At 45.8% G+C, this 16,230-nt stretch overlaps 1 protein-coding gene and 1 pseudogene across 1 annotated transcript in view; one reads left to right on the forward strand and one right to left on the reverse strand.

Annotated features, from left to right (window-relative positions):
• Nucleotides 1–262: 262 nt before the first annotated feature.
• On the reverse strand, nucleotides 263–1,130 carry LOC118642012 (annotated as a pseudogene).
• A 7,848-nt stretch (nucleotides 1,131–8,978) lies between these two features.
• The window catches only part of PDE8B (phosphodiesterase 8B), a 221,371-nt gene continuing 214,119 nt past the window's right edge, over nucleotides 8,979–16,230 (forward strand). The window contains exon 1 of the mRNA XM_036279887.1: nucleotides 8,979–9,201. Within this exon, the coding sequence (XP_036135780.1) occupies nucleotides 9,175–9,201 (27 nt within the window). The 5' untranslated portion in view covers nucleotides 8,979–9,174. The remainder of the gene's footprint in view (nucleotides 9,202–16,230) is intronic.

Below are 16,230 nucleotides of genomic sequence, written 5' to 3' on the forward strand. Positions count from 1 at the left end.
GACTTCTCTGCTTTCCAGCTCTTCATGTCAGTGGACGAGGCGCTAAATAGTTTCCTTTTTTCTTTTGTTTGTTTTTTAGTTTAGCACCACTTATTAAGTCATCTCAGCTGTTGTAGCTGCTGCATGTTGGCCTGTTCTTAAAGCATAAAATACTCTTCCGATTCCTCTTGTCCAGGAAGAAGGTCGTCCAGGTAGCACGCCAGCTGGACGAGAGACTGATGATGCCAGCTCCAAGGACGGTGCCATCCAGAGAGGGAGAGGGTCATGGCACATTCAACTGCAGCTTCCAGAGGTTTTGAAAAAAGCCTTTGGGGGCCCAGCCTGCCTGGCGTTTTGATGCTGTCGGTGTGGTTTGTATTCCATAATGGTGTTGGGAGGTAGGTTAAGCACTCGCCGAAGTGTATCCCGGATTCTGGCTGTGGTTGCTTGGTCACTGGCAGTCTTATTCCATATTGAAGTAATGTCCTCCTGAAACCGGACGGAGACCACAGCCCCACCAATCTCCTCCCCAACCATGAATTGTTCCCCAAACAAGGCCAGGATGAGACTCTCCCAGCAAAGGGATGCCAAGCCCTTCCGCAGCCGAATCATCCACTTGCCACCATTTTTATTTGCATCATCCTCCCACATGGGTTTAATTTTTCTTTGAAGAGATGGAAGTCACTGTGGCCTGTCAGGTCCCCGGGCCGTACCATGTGGCTGTAAAACCTCCAGAACTGCTCCACAGAAGCTAAGGTGCCAATCTGTTGGCTATTCTGCTCATAGCTCTGTGAACTGGTGGGTCGGCCGGGGGTTCCCCTGGACTACCAGAAAGTATGGTTGTACTGCCAGGGATGCTCTGCTGGTCCCGGGACAACAGCCTTCCTCTTGCTGCTGCTCTGACCTTTGTCTCGTTCTGTTTTTTCCTTCTCACCATCTTTCTGTGTGCTGTTTTCCTCATTCTGATCATGGTCTCCACTGTCGTCATCTCTCAGTGCGTCGAACTTGTTCACCCTCTCGCCGTCGCCACTCAGTTTCCTCTTTTTGAAGGCTCTCCTGTCACGTGGATCGCCGCTCCTGAGGCTCCTCCTTGCTAGCATCTCTGCTCTACCTGTAAGAGCTGGCAGGCCCAGAGTGAGGTTCTTCTCCATCTTCTCCTTTCCGATTTCACACCCCCTTAGGTGACCTTTCCCACCGCATTGCTTACAGCAGCATCTACACACCGCTGACTCCCAAATGTATGGCTCCAGCCTTGACCTCTCTGCAGAGCTCCAGACATGTATGTCCAGCTGTCTCCTTGACATCTTCCCTTGGATGTCCAGTGGAGACTGGAACTGAACAAGGCCAAAGCAGGGCTCTTGACTTCCTGCCCATTCTTTTCCTGCTCCTCCCCCACCCTTTTCCATCTCAGTAAATGGCACCACCATCCATCTAATTGCTCAGGCCAAAAACCTAGGGGTTGATGTTGTTTCTTCTCTCCCCTCACTCCACTCCCTACATGCACTCCATCACAAGTCCTGTCGGCCTTACACGCAAACGCAGGCATCCTGAACCCGCGGTGCTTTCTCCCTGGTCATCCCTGACTCTCACTTGAATTACTCCAACAGCGTCTTCCTGCCCTACCAGCTTCCACCCTTAAGTGATTCTCCACACAGTGGCCAGAGTCATCTTTTCAACAAGCAAATCATATCGTGTTTCTTCTCTGCTTAAGGCCATCGCAAGCCGTCCTGTTGCACCTGGCCACGTCAGCATCCTGTCTCTTCCTTGCACTTACCAGGCGTGTTCCTGCTTTGAGGATCTTGCATGTGCTGTTCCCCTCCCTGGGATCCTGTTCCCCAGTATCTTTGCATTCCCAGCTCCTTGGGGTAATCCATGTGTCAGTTCAAGCCTTCTCTGACCTCCCAAACTAAAGTGGCGTCCCCCTCAGTCTCTTTCTATTGCAGTAATTTGTTTTATTATCTTCAAATGATAATATCTTTTAATTTTTTTTTTAATTGTCTTTCTTCCCTCCACTGGAATGTAGCATCATGACTATATAGATTGTTATTTACAATCTATCCTCAGCACCTATAATTGTTCTCAGTATATAGTGATTGCTCCAACATATTTGTTGAGTGCATGAATGAATACATAACCAGACAAATTTGCCTCTGTTAGAAATACCTCTCTAGCTAGCTTGACATGTTGGATGTAGTATAAATATCAATGAGGAGTGGGAGGGGCTTGGCTCTCAAAGACACTTAAAGGAATGTGGGCACAGTGGCCTTTTCTCAGATACAAGTGCAAGGCTCTCATCATTAAATGTTAAATAATAATGAGATATTGTATCAATAACATTGAACTTCCCAGTCCACGTTTAGTCTTTGCAAACGTGTAACTCCAGGCCGCGGGGCTAAAGCCATCCTGAGGGCAGGCAGCCAGGCTGCGGACCGTCTGGTCTAGAGAACTGTAGGCCGTGTGTTTGGTTTCCTCAGAGTCGCTTTGGCTGATTCCATCTGAGATTTCAGTATGGTTAGGAAACACTGGGGCTGGGACCCGGATTTACTCACCGCTTAGAGTGAGGGAGGCCACAGGTGACACCAACTGGCTGCTAAAGTCTGTCCCTCTGTTGTCAGAAGGACAGTTACATACTGTTTGCTTTTCCTCTGGTTGGGATAGGGATGGGGAGATTGGGATAATGCTAAGCCAACCAGATGGAAGAATCACAAGGGGAGTTGATACATGGATTGCCAGTGACATGGGTAATCGTGGAAAGTAAGCCATGAACTTAATTAATCAGGAATTATCAAACACTGGTAGCACTGGACTGGACTGGTCTTTCCCACTGTGGCAATCATGTAGCAGCAGTTTCTCAGCACCAGCAAGGTCTTCAGTATTCAAAGAAGGATGATCAATGATATATTCAAAGAAACATAAATGATACACCCCATTTGTTTATTTTATTTATTTATCCTCACCCAAGGACACTTTTGCCTTTATCTTCAGGTAGAGTGGGAGGGCGAGAGGAAGAGAGACAGAGAAACATCGACGTGAGAGAGACACATTGAGTGGTTGCCACCCACGTGACCCCAACCGGGGCCGGAGACAAACTGCAAATGAGGTACATGCCCTAAGCGGGGACTGAACCCAGGCCTCTGTGGTCCGCGGGCCGACGCTCTAACCGCTGAGCCAAACCAGCCAGGGCACACCCCATTTGTTTTAACCTCAAGGGTGAAACCAAAGGCAGTTGTCAGTAGATAACTGCTGCTTGTCCAGTCCTGAGTGGTCCGGCTTCTAGTTCCTAAAAGAAAACTACTTCCTACTATATCTCTGCTTGTTGGATTATACACATGAAACACATGGATTCCACTGCATGTCTTCTGGGGCCACCAGAGAGCCAACAGCGAATGGCCATCAGCTGCCGCCTTCCTGTCTCTCATATTCCATACAGTTAGACACATGGGGCCCCTGACAAAACTATGAAATAGGTGAAGTTAGTTTTTGCCGCTTGTTTCCTTCCATCCTAGCCATGTCTATTCTTCTTTTTTTATCTTTTTTTTTTTTTTTGGTACGTGCCCCTAGTGGGAACTGAACCCAGGACTCTCTGGTCCACAGGCTGACGCTCCAACCGCTGAGCCAAACTGGCCAGGGCACAACATCTACTCTTCTAAGTAAGCAGTGTGTTAAGTTGCTCCTCAGGGAAGAAGAGAGTGTCTAATATAGAGTCTTATGAAAGTTTAAGAGGCACAAAGAGTTATTGTAAAGAGAAATATTTACTATTTTAAATTTTAGGATAGAGCAGTGCTATTCCAATTAGAAAAAAGTACTTTGAAGAAATTTCAAGCCCTGTAAAATCTGGGTGGGGGAGACATGAGAAGCAGGAGCAGGGGGTGGGGTGCACTCGTGCCTCTGAGTTAAATCATGCCCTGCTGCCCGTGGACTACTCATCTAGCTTGGTCCAGGGGGAGAGGACAAGGACCCAGATAGGTTCTGGGTTGCAAAGGGAGCATCAGGCCAGTGGCACTACAATGAAGCGCTGGCTTGTTGGTCTGGAGGGCAAGGAAGAAGGGGGAAAGCCGGATCGCTATAGTTTGAATTTAGAGAGCTGTTGTTAGCGTTAACCACTAAAAATCATATTTGGTAAGTAGGTGATGCTTTCTCGCTCAGAAACTCGCTATGAGATATTGCTAGGACTCACGCATACAGATGTTCAGTAGGATGGGAAGTGTGAGAGCAGAGCTTCATTGTACCGTGTCAGATGTCCCCAGCCCCTCCCAGCTACATTGAGAACTCTGTGCCTTTGGTTTATTTCTCCTTTTCTTGCTTCCTTCTTATCTTCTTTCTTTCCTTCCCTCTGCCTCAGTTTCCTTTCCTTCTCCTTCTTCCTTCTGTCCCTTTCTTTCCCTTTCTCCTTTCTTTCCTGTTCTCCCTCCTTTTCTCCCTCCTCTTCCTCTTGAAAAAGTCATACACCACTCCATAATGCCCTTCAAGGTACAGAGCAGGACATCAATATCCAATGGGTTAAGTGTTGGGCTCAATTTTGCTGTATTATAACAGGGTTGGAGTAGAAAACTCATCAACACCAGGCATCCAGAGACTTAAAATTCCACAAGCCCTGGCCGGTTTGGCTCAGCGGTTAGACCATCAGCCTGCGGTCCAGAGAGACCCGGGTTCAGTTCCCACTAAGGGCACGTATCTCAGTTGCAGTTTGTCCCCGGCCCTGGTTGGGTCATGCATGTGGGAGGCAGCCACTCAATGTGCACATCGATGATTTTTTTCTCTCTGTCTTCCTCTCTCTCCCTCCCACTCTATCTGAACAAAAAATGGAAGAATGTCCTCGGGTGAGGATTTAAAAAAAAATCCCACAAAGATGTGCATACCCTCAGAACTCTGGCTCCTAGTGAAGCACCATCTGTTTTCATGCAGTGTCTTGGGCACAGCGACAACCTGCTGTTGCACAGGCCTGTGCTGTGGATGGACAGCCTCCTGGTGCTTCTTGAGCGGCTCTTCTGGAAAATCCCCACTCACAGGGGCAAATAATGTAGCTTTTGTTTTTCATTCATAGATAATTAGAAAAGGGATCAGAAGATTTGGTGCCTTAACATGTCCTCGCCGTCTCTTTGTATTCTTTTTCTTATTTTACTTTTATTTACTTTTCTTTCTAAAAATATTTGCATTTTTTGCTTGGGTCAATTTACTCCAAAGTTTCTACACTATCTTTTTACCTGCTGGGTAATTTTTGCCTCAAACCATTTTAAATTCTTCAGTTACTTTATACTCCTCATCCCTACCACCAAGTCTCAACCTGAACTTGACCTTTCACTTTCTGATGTCTTTGCTGTTCTTGCTTTTCCTTGTCTACACGGGGCCTGAAAAGGCTGTGTCTGTGAAATGATGATAGATTATGCTGCTAATTTAAATGACCTTAGCACTTCTACCTCATCCCCCTCTGCCTCACTTTCCTGTCGGTAGAAGGAGGAAATGTATTAGTTTTGCTGTTGTACATAAATTACCACAAAATTTGTGGCTTGAACAACACATTTGTTATCTCACAGTTTCTGTGGATCAGAAGTCTGGGCATGGCTTTATTGGGTCCTCTGGGTTAACTGGGGCTGCAGTCTCGTCTCTAGTCTCAGCTAGGGAAGGGTCCATTCTCAAACTCTGCTGGTCGTTGGCAGGACATGGTTCCTGTCAGTTGTTGTACCAAGGGCCTCCATTTCTAAATGGCGCTTGGCCAGTGACACCGTTAGTTCCTTGCCACGTGGCCTCCCCAACATGGCTCCTTTATCAAAGCCAGCAAGAGAGGGTTTCCTAGCAAGACTGTAACATAATCACTGAAGTGATACCCCATCACCTTTGTCATACTCTATGAGTAGCAAGCAAGGCATAAGTTCCCCCACACACAAGGGGAGGGTATTTCACAAAGGCAAGAACACCAGGAGGTGGGGATAATTTGGGGCTGTCTTAGAGTTCACACAGAGAAGAGTGCTTATGAGGGAAAATGCCTTGATCTCCTTTAAAAAAGTCTGAAAAGACATTATTCATATTACTCTCATGAATAACAATAACAACAACAACAATAATAATGTTTATTCTTGTCTCTCTGTGTCCTATGAACTAGGATTTACTTCTAAAAATGACTTGTTTTCCTTTTCTGTAATCAGAAATCTCAGCAGCCTCTCTGGATGAGAAAGTCTGCGGGAAAAGATTGCTGCTGTTGATCCCGGTCTGGCTGGACTGATTCAGCCCCTTGGGCAGCTGAGAAAGGAAGGGGCTTTGCAGGTGCTTGCTAGGTCTGCATTAGAAACCACTCCTCCCACAGGAGACAGGTGTGGGGCAGGTGTGATCATAGCCAGGAGCAAGATGCCAGGTTTAGTTACAGCGGAGACATTTAGTTAGCTATAATTTATTATTTTTTGAAAGTGCCTGAAAACTTTCTATTTGCCTAATCAATGATTACAGCTCCTTAAACAGATTGGGGGGGGGGGGGGGAGGGGACGACAGGAAGGGTAGCAGCACCTTTGGTTTGATTCACATTGGACTAACATTGCTAAATTGTCCACACTATTAAGACTGAGGGATAGTTTGTGGACACACACACACACACACACACACACACACACGTAGAGTGTTGTTTATGCATTCATTTGAATACCAAAGTCCTCCTTTGCTTTGAGGAAGAATGATCTTTGTTATATAGAACATACAGTTATGACTAATGTCTCTGACTGGAAAGGAGGAAGTGAAACTGTCATTATTTGCAGATGACATGATACTATACGTAGAAAACCTCAAAGACTCCATAAAAAATTTACTAGACTTAATAAATGAATTTGGAAAAGTAGCAGGATACAAAATTAACATCAAGAAATCGATGGCATTCTTATACACCAATGATGAACTCACAGAAAGAGAAACTAAGAAAACAATCCCATTTACCATTGCGGCAAAAAATTAAGATACCTAGGAATAAACTTAACCAAAGAAATAAAGGACCTATTCGCAGAAAACTACAGGTCATTGAAAAAAGAAATAGAGGAAGATATAAAAAAGTGGAAACACATACCCTGTTCATGGATTGGAAGAATTAACATCATTAAAATGTCCATACTACCCAAAGCAATCTATAGATTCAATGCAATCCCCATCAAAATACCAATGGCATACTTCACAGAATTAGAACAAGTACTTCAAAAGTTCATATGGAACCAAAAAAGACCTTGAATAGCCACAGCAATCTTGAAAAAAAAGAACAAAGTTGGAGGGATCACATTACCAGATTTCAGGTTATACTACAAAGCCACTGTAATCAAAACAGCCTGGTACTGGCACAAGAACAGGCAGATAGACCAGTGGAACAGAACAGAGAACCCAGAAATGGACCCAAGGCAATATGCTCAATTAATATTTGGCAATGGTGGCAAAAGCATACAGTGGAGTAAAAGGACAACCTCTTTAATAAATGGTGCTGGGAAAATTGGACAGCTACATGCAGAAAAATGAAACTAGACCATCAACTTACACCCTACACAAGAATAAACTCAAAATGGGTAAAAGACTTAAATGTGACTCATGAATCCATAAAAATCCTAGAAGAAACTGTAGGCAACAAAATTTCAGACATCATACGCAGCAGAATTTTCACTGATACATCACCTAAGGCAATAGAAACAAAGGAGAACAGGAACACATGGGACTACATCAAACTCAAAAGCTTCTGCACAGCAAAAGATACAATCATCAAAACAGAAAGGCTACCCACTGTATGGGAGAGCATAATTGCCAATGATATATCAGATAAAGGGTTAATTTCCAATATATAGAGAGTGCTCATACAACTCAACAAAAGGAAGACAAAGAATCCAATTAAAAAATGGGCAGAGGAACTAAATAGACACCTCTCCAAACAGAACATACAAATGGCTAAGAGACATATGAAGAAATGTTCAACATCACTAATCATTAGAGAGATGCAAATTAAAACAACAATGAGGTATCACCTCACACCTGTCAGAATGGCCGCCATCAACAAATCATCAAACAACAAGTTTTGGCGAGGGTGTGGAGAAAAGGGGACTCTAATACACTGCTGGTGGGAATGCAGACTGGTGCAGCCGCTATGGAAAACAATATGGTGTTACCTCAAAAAATTAAAAATTGAACTTCCATTTGACCCAGTGATCCCACTTCTAGGAATATACCCTAAGAAGCCTGAAACACCAATCAGAAAGAATATATATACCCCCATGTTTGTAGCAGCACTGTTTACAATAGCTAAGATCTGGAAACAACCCAAGTGTCCATCAGTAGATGAATGGATAAAAAAGCTGTGGTACCTATACACAATGGAGTACTACGCAGCTGTAAGAAAGAAAGATCTCTATCCTTTGAGACTACATGGAGGGACCTGGAAAGTATCATCCTAACAGTATCAAGCCAAACAGAGAAAGACAAGTATCATATGATCTCACTTATTTGTGGAATATAATGAACATAACAGTCTGAGGAATGGGGTAGTCCCAGAGACGTGGAAGTGGGGTACAGCCTGACAATCCCCAGAAGAGGGGGTGGTGGAGAAGAGATAATCCACAGAACCTATATGCATGTATGCATGAACAATAGACATGGACAACAAAGCTGGGGACAGGGCAGGGAGGGAGGGGGAGGGGGAATCAGTGGGGGGAAAAGGAGAAACATCTGTAACAAAAATTAATTAAAAAAAATAATAATAGTGTACAAATTTGAGTTGGGGAATGAGGAAAATCTAATCCTTCAGTGTTTTCTTGGGGATGTAGGTGCAAGGAGAGGAGAGTGGAGAAGGCTGGGCATGGTGAGCAGGAAGCTTGGTCCCTGCTAATCTCAAGTCCCAAGAAAGACTCCAGGTTCAGCAGCTCCTTCAAGACTCGAATTTTCCCCAGGGGCCAGAGAGGGTAGGAGCAGAGCTTCTTAGGGGGAGGGGGATATTAATCCGGCTCAAAGTCGGGGCTCCACACCAGGGAGGGGCGCTAGGACCCAGGCACCCTCCGGCCTCGGACATGCCTCGGAGTGAAGGCTCAAAGAGGCTCAAACTCTCGGCCAGAGTCCGTGGGATCGACTGACCCTTCACGTGGTCACCAGGCCTGGGGTGCAGGGTGTGGCAGCCCTGTGCCCTCTGTGCGGGGCTACGGTGCAGGGCAGGGACACCATCGGGGCGCCCAGCAGCCGCCAGCTGCCGGCATGGACCATCAGCCGAGCACCCGCCAGGTGAGCGCCCTGCGTGGAGATAGCATGTCCAGGGGCCGCCCCATTCTACCTGGGCACCCGGGCGCCCGGGGTCGAGCTGGGCAGAGTGCGCAGGGGACACAGTCACAAACCCAGAGCTGTCCCTGGGCCCCCTTTCAGGCACCCCCACTCCTGGGAAGGGATTCTTTCTTCTATTGTTTCCACTAGTCTCTGGGTGTCCCGGTGCCCAACTCCCTTCTTCCTTTCTAGGAGGGAAGAACCTCGAGTGTCTGGAGTCACTACCAGGCTTAAAGTTACGAATAATAAAATCGCCCACCTCCAGCTGCTCCTCGCTTCTGTGCGCGGTGGTGGTGCACAGCCCCGCGGAGCTTTCCTGGGCAGTAGCCCAGCTCTTGCGAGGTGGGGCCAACTCCACTGGCTTCTGGTGTGCCCCGGGTTCCCACGCTCCCTGAGCGGCGTGGCGCCCCTGCTTTCCTCTTGGTGCTGCAGGTGGCTGCCTAGCTGCCTCCGCTCCCGGGAAAGAACCACCCGGGAGCCCCGACCCGGGAGCGAGGAGCGGGCTGCGCTAGCGCGTGGAGCCTCCGCGCCCTCACTTCAGCGCTCTCAACCCTGTGATCGGGAACCCACTTCGACCTGCGCGCAGGGTCTGGCACAGCGCTCGCTGGGTGGACCACCTAGTGTGAGGTTCAAACTACCCGCCTCGGGTGGGAGAGATGGAACAGGGGCGCAGAGAAGGGTCTCATGCCCCGGGGAGTAGGAAAGTCCCAATGAGCGGTCTGCGGTGCAGGGAGGGCGCTCTGTCCACGGGGAAAGCTGCACAGCTGCCACTCTGAACTTGGGGGCTTTCTCCTGCGGGCAGTGCCACCTGACGCGCACTTATTTGCCAGGATCAAGTAGACGTGATCCCCTGGACTGTTGCCAGAGGTGAGGCTTGTACCAGTCTTTTCAAAGGCTTGGCTAGGGGTCAGCCGTCAGTAGGCTTCTCTGTATACCCTCTAGATTAGCCATGCCCATCCACTGTGCTTCTAGTTCAGTCTGACACCGGTTTACCGTCTCCAGGTTGCCAACCACAGAAAAATGTCACTGACGAGTTGCTGTGGGCGAGCTGTGAGTGGCTCGGGCTGCAAGACCACCGCAGTACAGCAGTGGGTTATCTGTCTGCCCTTGCAACCTCTGCAGGCGGCTACCAGGTCAGGGCGCTGGGGGGCGTGCCTGCTCTGGCAGTAGCATGCTGGTGTCTGAACCTGAAGTTAAACACGTAGTGCTAACTCGGGAGAGAGACTTCCTCTAAACCGAGTGTTGGGAGACAATCAAGAGAAACATTGACACAGGGCCCGTTGTGGGTAGGTGAGAGGCAGAGGGCTCTCCCTCTAGGATTTTATAATCTGTGGACTGGCACTGCAAGTTCTGCTCGACTGCCCCTGCGACCTTGAATGAGCTGTTTTAATTTAGTTCGGTTTTCCAAGAAGCAAAAACAGGAGAATGATCATTTGCCAGCAGTGGAAAGAGCATGCATTGGGAAGCCCGGTCCAGCCCTAATTATACCACTGACTAGCTGTGAAACTTTGGGCAAGCCACACTACCTGTCTGGGCCTCAGCTGCCACAAAAGGCTCAAATAGAACCTTTAATTCTGGGCTCCACGGTGGCAATAATTTGCCAAGCTTAGAAAGTCTACGAATGCTCACTAGTTCTTTGTAGTCTAGATTGTACTAGTTCCACAGAGCATTCAGGGACTGAAAAGATACTGGATCAGAACTGTGACTGAATTGAAGTTTAATTCCGATTTGTTTATAGAGCTATCCAAATCTTTCAGGCTTAATGTCTGTGGAAATAAGCCTGGCTGGTTTAGTTAATACTTAGAATGCACTGTGAAGGACCTCAAATAGAAAGTCCTGTTTAAGTTAGAGTGTGATTACATAAAAGGTTCTTTCTGTGCTTTTGAAAGACCCTTTCCATAACCATCTCTTACAGAAATGAGTATAGGAGAAGCCCCAAGTTGATCTCTCAGTGGAAGAGGGCCCAGTGTGCAGCAAATATCATGGTGGTACCTTAGGCTATACCTGATAATTCATTTACATGAGAATGACTCCGTTAATATTAACTTCTCCAAAAAGCAGTCATCAGTTTGGTACTGAAATAATAAAATTTTCCCTCGCCAGTTTGGCTCAGCGGTTAGAGCGTTGGCCTGAGGTCCAGAGAGACCCGGGTTCGGTTCATGCTAAGGGCATATACCTCGGTTGTAGTTTGTCCCCCGCCCTGGTTGGATCGTGCAGGTGGCAGCCACTCGATGTGTCCATTTCACATTGATGTTTCTCTCTCTCTCTCTTTCTCTCTCTCCCTCCCACTCTATCTGAACAAAGAAATAAAAAAATGTCCTTAGGTGAGGATAAAAAATAGTAAAATTACCTGTAGAATCTACATGAAATATAAGAATGCCTGATATTGCTAGAGTTTATTAGGGTAAACAGTGCTTTAAGAAGCATTGCCTTTTAATTTAATTTCAGAAAGAGAAATAAGCAAGATGATTTATTATGTTTTCTTAACTAGATAACATGTTAAAAGAGACGTTTTAAAAAGCAGAATTAAATACAACACAAACTACAAGAAACCTTGTTTCTTCAGGTTCCAGAGATGAATATAATCATCATTACCATGATGGTGAATATCTATTAAGCACTTACCATGTGTCAAGCATCTTTCAACACGCTTTTTGTGCATATTAGCACGTAATTCTATTAGCACATTCTGAAGGAGGTATTATGTTAGTTTGGGTTTTTTTGTTTGTTTGTTTGTTTGTTTGTTTAATCCTCACCCATGGATATTTTTCCATTGATTTTCAGATAGAGTGGGAGGGAGGAAAAGAGAGAGAGAGAGAGAAAGAGAGCAACATCCATGTCAGAGAGACACATCCATTGGTTGGCTCTCGCAGGACCCTGACCAGGGCTAGGAATCGAACCTGCAACCCAGGTATGTGCCCTTGACTGGGAATTGAACCCACAACCCTTTAATTTGCAGGCTGATGCTCTAAGTGCTGAGACAAACTGGCCAGGGCATATCTTTTTCAATTTTACAAGGAAGGGAATTGAAGCTTTTTGCTTGAGATTACATAGCTGGTAGGTGGTAGAGCTGGCCCTGCTATTTGGGTTTATTTACAATGATCTGAGCAATATGCAGGAGGGAGGAGGAAGGAAGGGCAAAAAGTACCTGCCAAGGGTCAGTGCATGGAGGTTAAGAAGTCTTTTATGAGTGGTAACTTTTTTTCCTTTTTCTAATTTATCCTTTTTGCTTTTATCAATATGACTTGGTTATTTTTTCATGTGCGCAATGAGATTGATCTCTTTCTTTTTAACACTTGATTTGAGTGCAGATGGATGAACCATAATTTATTTAACCAATTTCCTGTGACTAGCATTTGGAATATTTCTAAATTTGCACAGCCACATATATAGTGCTAGCATAGTGAATCTTCTTATTTATGGATTTATGTATACCTTTTCAGATGTTCCTGGCAGATCAGTGAAAGTGGAATTGCTATGTGAAAGAGCATGGTTACTACTTGATGTGTACTTTTTAACATACTGCCAACTTGCCTTCACAAAAAGAAATGTGATTTCTGGTTTGTGCTCCAGTTCTTCCACTAACATAGTTTTGGGCTTTTAGTAAATCAGTGAATCTGAACGGGTCTCAGGTATACTGTCTGTAAACTAGGTGTGGTATGACTTGTTGCCAATGTCTTTTGTGGAAAGATGTACAGCTAGAGGTTTGGCAAATGAAAGTTTCCATATTTGACCATTTTTAAATCTACAAAAACAGAAAATTAATGTGCTCTCACCTAATGGCACATGGACTACCGAAATATCTGGTTTTGGTACTCTGGCTTTTCTGAGGTAGGTTTGTGTGTGAGGTGGGGCTAGGAGAGGCTACAGTTACAAATTAACCCTGAAACCTCAGTTGCTTAAAAAAAGGTTTATTTCACCTGGCTGGTGTGGCTCAAGGGTTGAGCATCGACCCCATGCACCAAAAGGTTGCCAGTTTGATTCTCAGTCAGGGCACATGCCCAGATTGCGGACCCGATCCCTGGTGGGGGGGGGGGGGCATGCAGGAGGCAGTGAATTGATGTTCACTCTCTTCGATGTTTCTATCTCTCTCTCCCTCTCTGTTCCTCTCTCTCTAAAAATCAATAAAGAAAAGAAAATTTTTAAAAATGTTTATTTCTCATGCACATTTTATGTCCAAAGCAGACTAGCAGAGTTCCTAGCTCCACACAGTTAGGGGGCCAGGCTGACAGGCGCTCTGCCCTCTTGTAACTGTGCTGTCCAGTGCAGCCATGTCCGAACTTCCTCAGCTCGCTGCACACAAGAACTAATTACTAAAATTCTGCAGTACACCAAAAAATATATTTTTTGGCGATCTGACAAAAAAAATAGGTATACTTTTGATTCCTTCACACCAGGCAGCTATTGTTGTGTTGGCCGTTGTCATTTTCTTATTTGACAGTCTAAGGGAAAAGGGATCAGTGCCTCTGACTAAATAGTCAGGTGCTGCCTGTTTTAAAAATTCTTGTGGCACACTGGTTGAAAATTGCTGATCTAGAACGTGTAGTTTCCATGGTCCCATGGCAGGGAAGGAGAGAGACTGGAAATTAACACCTCCTCTTAAATGCCTCATTCTGGGAATGAAGCATATTTCTTTTCTTTGCAGTCCTTTAGTCACAACTAGCTACATGGCTCTCACTCCAATTTACGGAATCTGGGAACTGTGTCCTGTGTCTGGAAAGAGGAAATGGCGTGGTGAATACATAGCACTGTGTATGAGTTTGCTGGGACTGCCGTGACAGAGTGCCCCAGAGCAGGTGGCTCATGCAACAGGATTTATTTCCTCAGAGTTCTGGAGGCTGGAAGTCTATGACCAAGCTGTTGGCAGGGCTGATTTCTTCTCAGACCTCTCCCCTTGGCTCATAGGTGGCCATCACAGGGGAGGAAATATAATTTTCCCTCAACTCTTCTAGGTTCTTGGCCAAGACCCCCCTGTAATAAAAGACAGATTAACAGAAGGAAAAAAATGTTAATTATGTACAGGAGCCCCACTAAGATACAAGAGCCAAAGGCAGCCAGAGGATCGAGGCTTATACATACCATCCTGAGCTAAGGGAAGGGGTCAGATCTGGGGCTTCACGTGGGCGCAAGGTGAGAAGAGCAAATGTTTGGTGAACAAAGGTTGCCCTGCCTTGCAAGTAGGTCTCAGATGAGTGAGTGGTTTCTGGTAGTAGCCCTCTTCTTGGTACAGGCCCCCTTCCTAATGAAACTTTTCCTTGCAAAAGGGTAACTTCTACTCTGTTTTCAGAGCTTCTCCTGTGTGCAGTTTTTTTAAAAATGACCCCCCAAAAATGATCCTTATGCCAAAGAGGCATATTTTAAGGTGGCATATTTTGCGACCCTTCGCTGTCTTCTCCCAAGTCTTTTTTTTTTTTTTTTTTAATTTTTTTTTATCCTCACCCGAGGATACCTTTCCATTTTTTGTACAGATAGAGTGGGAGGGAGAGAGAGGAAGGGAGAGAGAGAGAGAAACATCGATGTGAAGGGACACATCGAGTGGCTGCCACCCACACGACCAACCAGGGCCGGGGACAAACTGCAACCGAAGTACGTGCCCTTAGCGGGAACCGAACCCGGGTCTCCCAGGACCGCAGGCCGACGCTCTAACCGCTGAGCCAAACTGGCCAGGGCTTCTCCCAAGTCTTCACATGGTCTTCCCTCTCTGTGTCTGTGTCCAAATCTCTTTCTCTAATGGTCCCATTAGTACTGGAATAGGACCCATCCTAATAACCTTATTTAAAGTGAATTACCTCTTTTAAGGCCCTATCTCCAAACACAGTTACATTCTGAAGTACTAGGGGCTAGGACTTCCATCTGTGAATTTTCGGGAACACAATTCAGGTCATAACACTCTGTCTCTGTCAGATGACATATTCTGAGGTGTCCTCACCCTGTTTTTATTTGAGGAGGCCAATTTGTTTCTGAAGCCACATTATGGAATCATTTTTCTCTTTACATCACCCCACCACCACCACCACCAATGACTAACACAAGTGTTATTTTCTGAGTCCTCTGGTTGTTATTTAAAGAGGCCTAGTATTACTCCTTACATCAAGTAACCTTTTTATTAATGGCAGCGACTCACTGTAATGTGAGACGGGGTGACTGTAGGTAAGGGATGGTGAGCATGGTGGTTACGAGCATGAACTCTGAAGCAGATTGCCTGGGTTCTCATTCCAGCTCCACCATTTACCAGTGTCAATTTAAGACCACCTAAGCCCATAGAGAATTTTAATAAGAACCGATGTGAGTCAAACTGACGACATATGCCAGGGAGCAAGATATCAGATGCTCCACAGAATAACAGTGAAGTTTCTTTAATGCATTTGAAATTAAGGAGGGAAGGTAAGGAGCCCTGCATGGAGAGGGGAGAAAGCAAGGTGGCGATTGAATTACAGGACAGTGAACCAGACCGTGGGCTCTCGAGCATGGTTACAGTTTACTTCAAAGGTGTGTGAAGCTAGATGCACAGAAACGATGGAAGGGCTTACTTAAAGGAAAGTCAGAGATTATATGTCTAGGGCATAGAATGAATTTATGACCAGATTACTCTATGAGGTTACTTTCCAGAGAATCTCTTCATCCACACCAACAACGTTTTCTCATTTGTAATTTGGGAATAGTAATACCTCACAGAGTTGTTGTCATAATTAAATGAGATAATGTAGGCAAAGTGCTTGGTATACACTAGAGGGTCAAAAATGGTGGCTGTTATTACTTCAGAAGTTCATGGAGCCCTTCAGGCCCTTTGTGATGGCCCCAGACCATGCCCCAAGGGCACGGACAACCTGGGGACGCTGCTACTTGAGCTGTCGGGGCTTCCCGTGTATTCCTGGGAGGCCTGTGTGCCTTGTGTGACAGTCACTGCAAGGCCACTTAAAAATTCCAGCAGCTCACACACATTCAAGTCATAGGCTCACAATTGGATCTGAGAGAGGAAAAGAAACACAAGAG

Source organism: Molossus molossus, unplaced genomic scaffold, assembly GCF_014108415.1.
Source record: "Molossus molossus isolate mMolMol1 unplaced genomic scaffold, mMolMol1.p scaffold_m16_p_3, whole genome shotgun sequence".
In the NCBI taxonomy this organism is placed as follows: domain Eukaryota; kingdom Metazoa; phylum Chordata; class Mammalia; order Chiroptera; family Molossidae; genus Molossus; species Molossus molossus.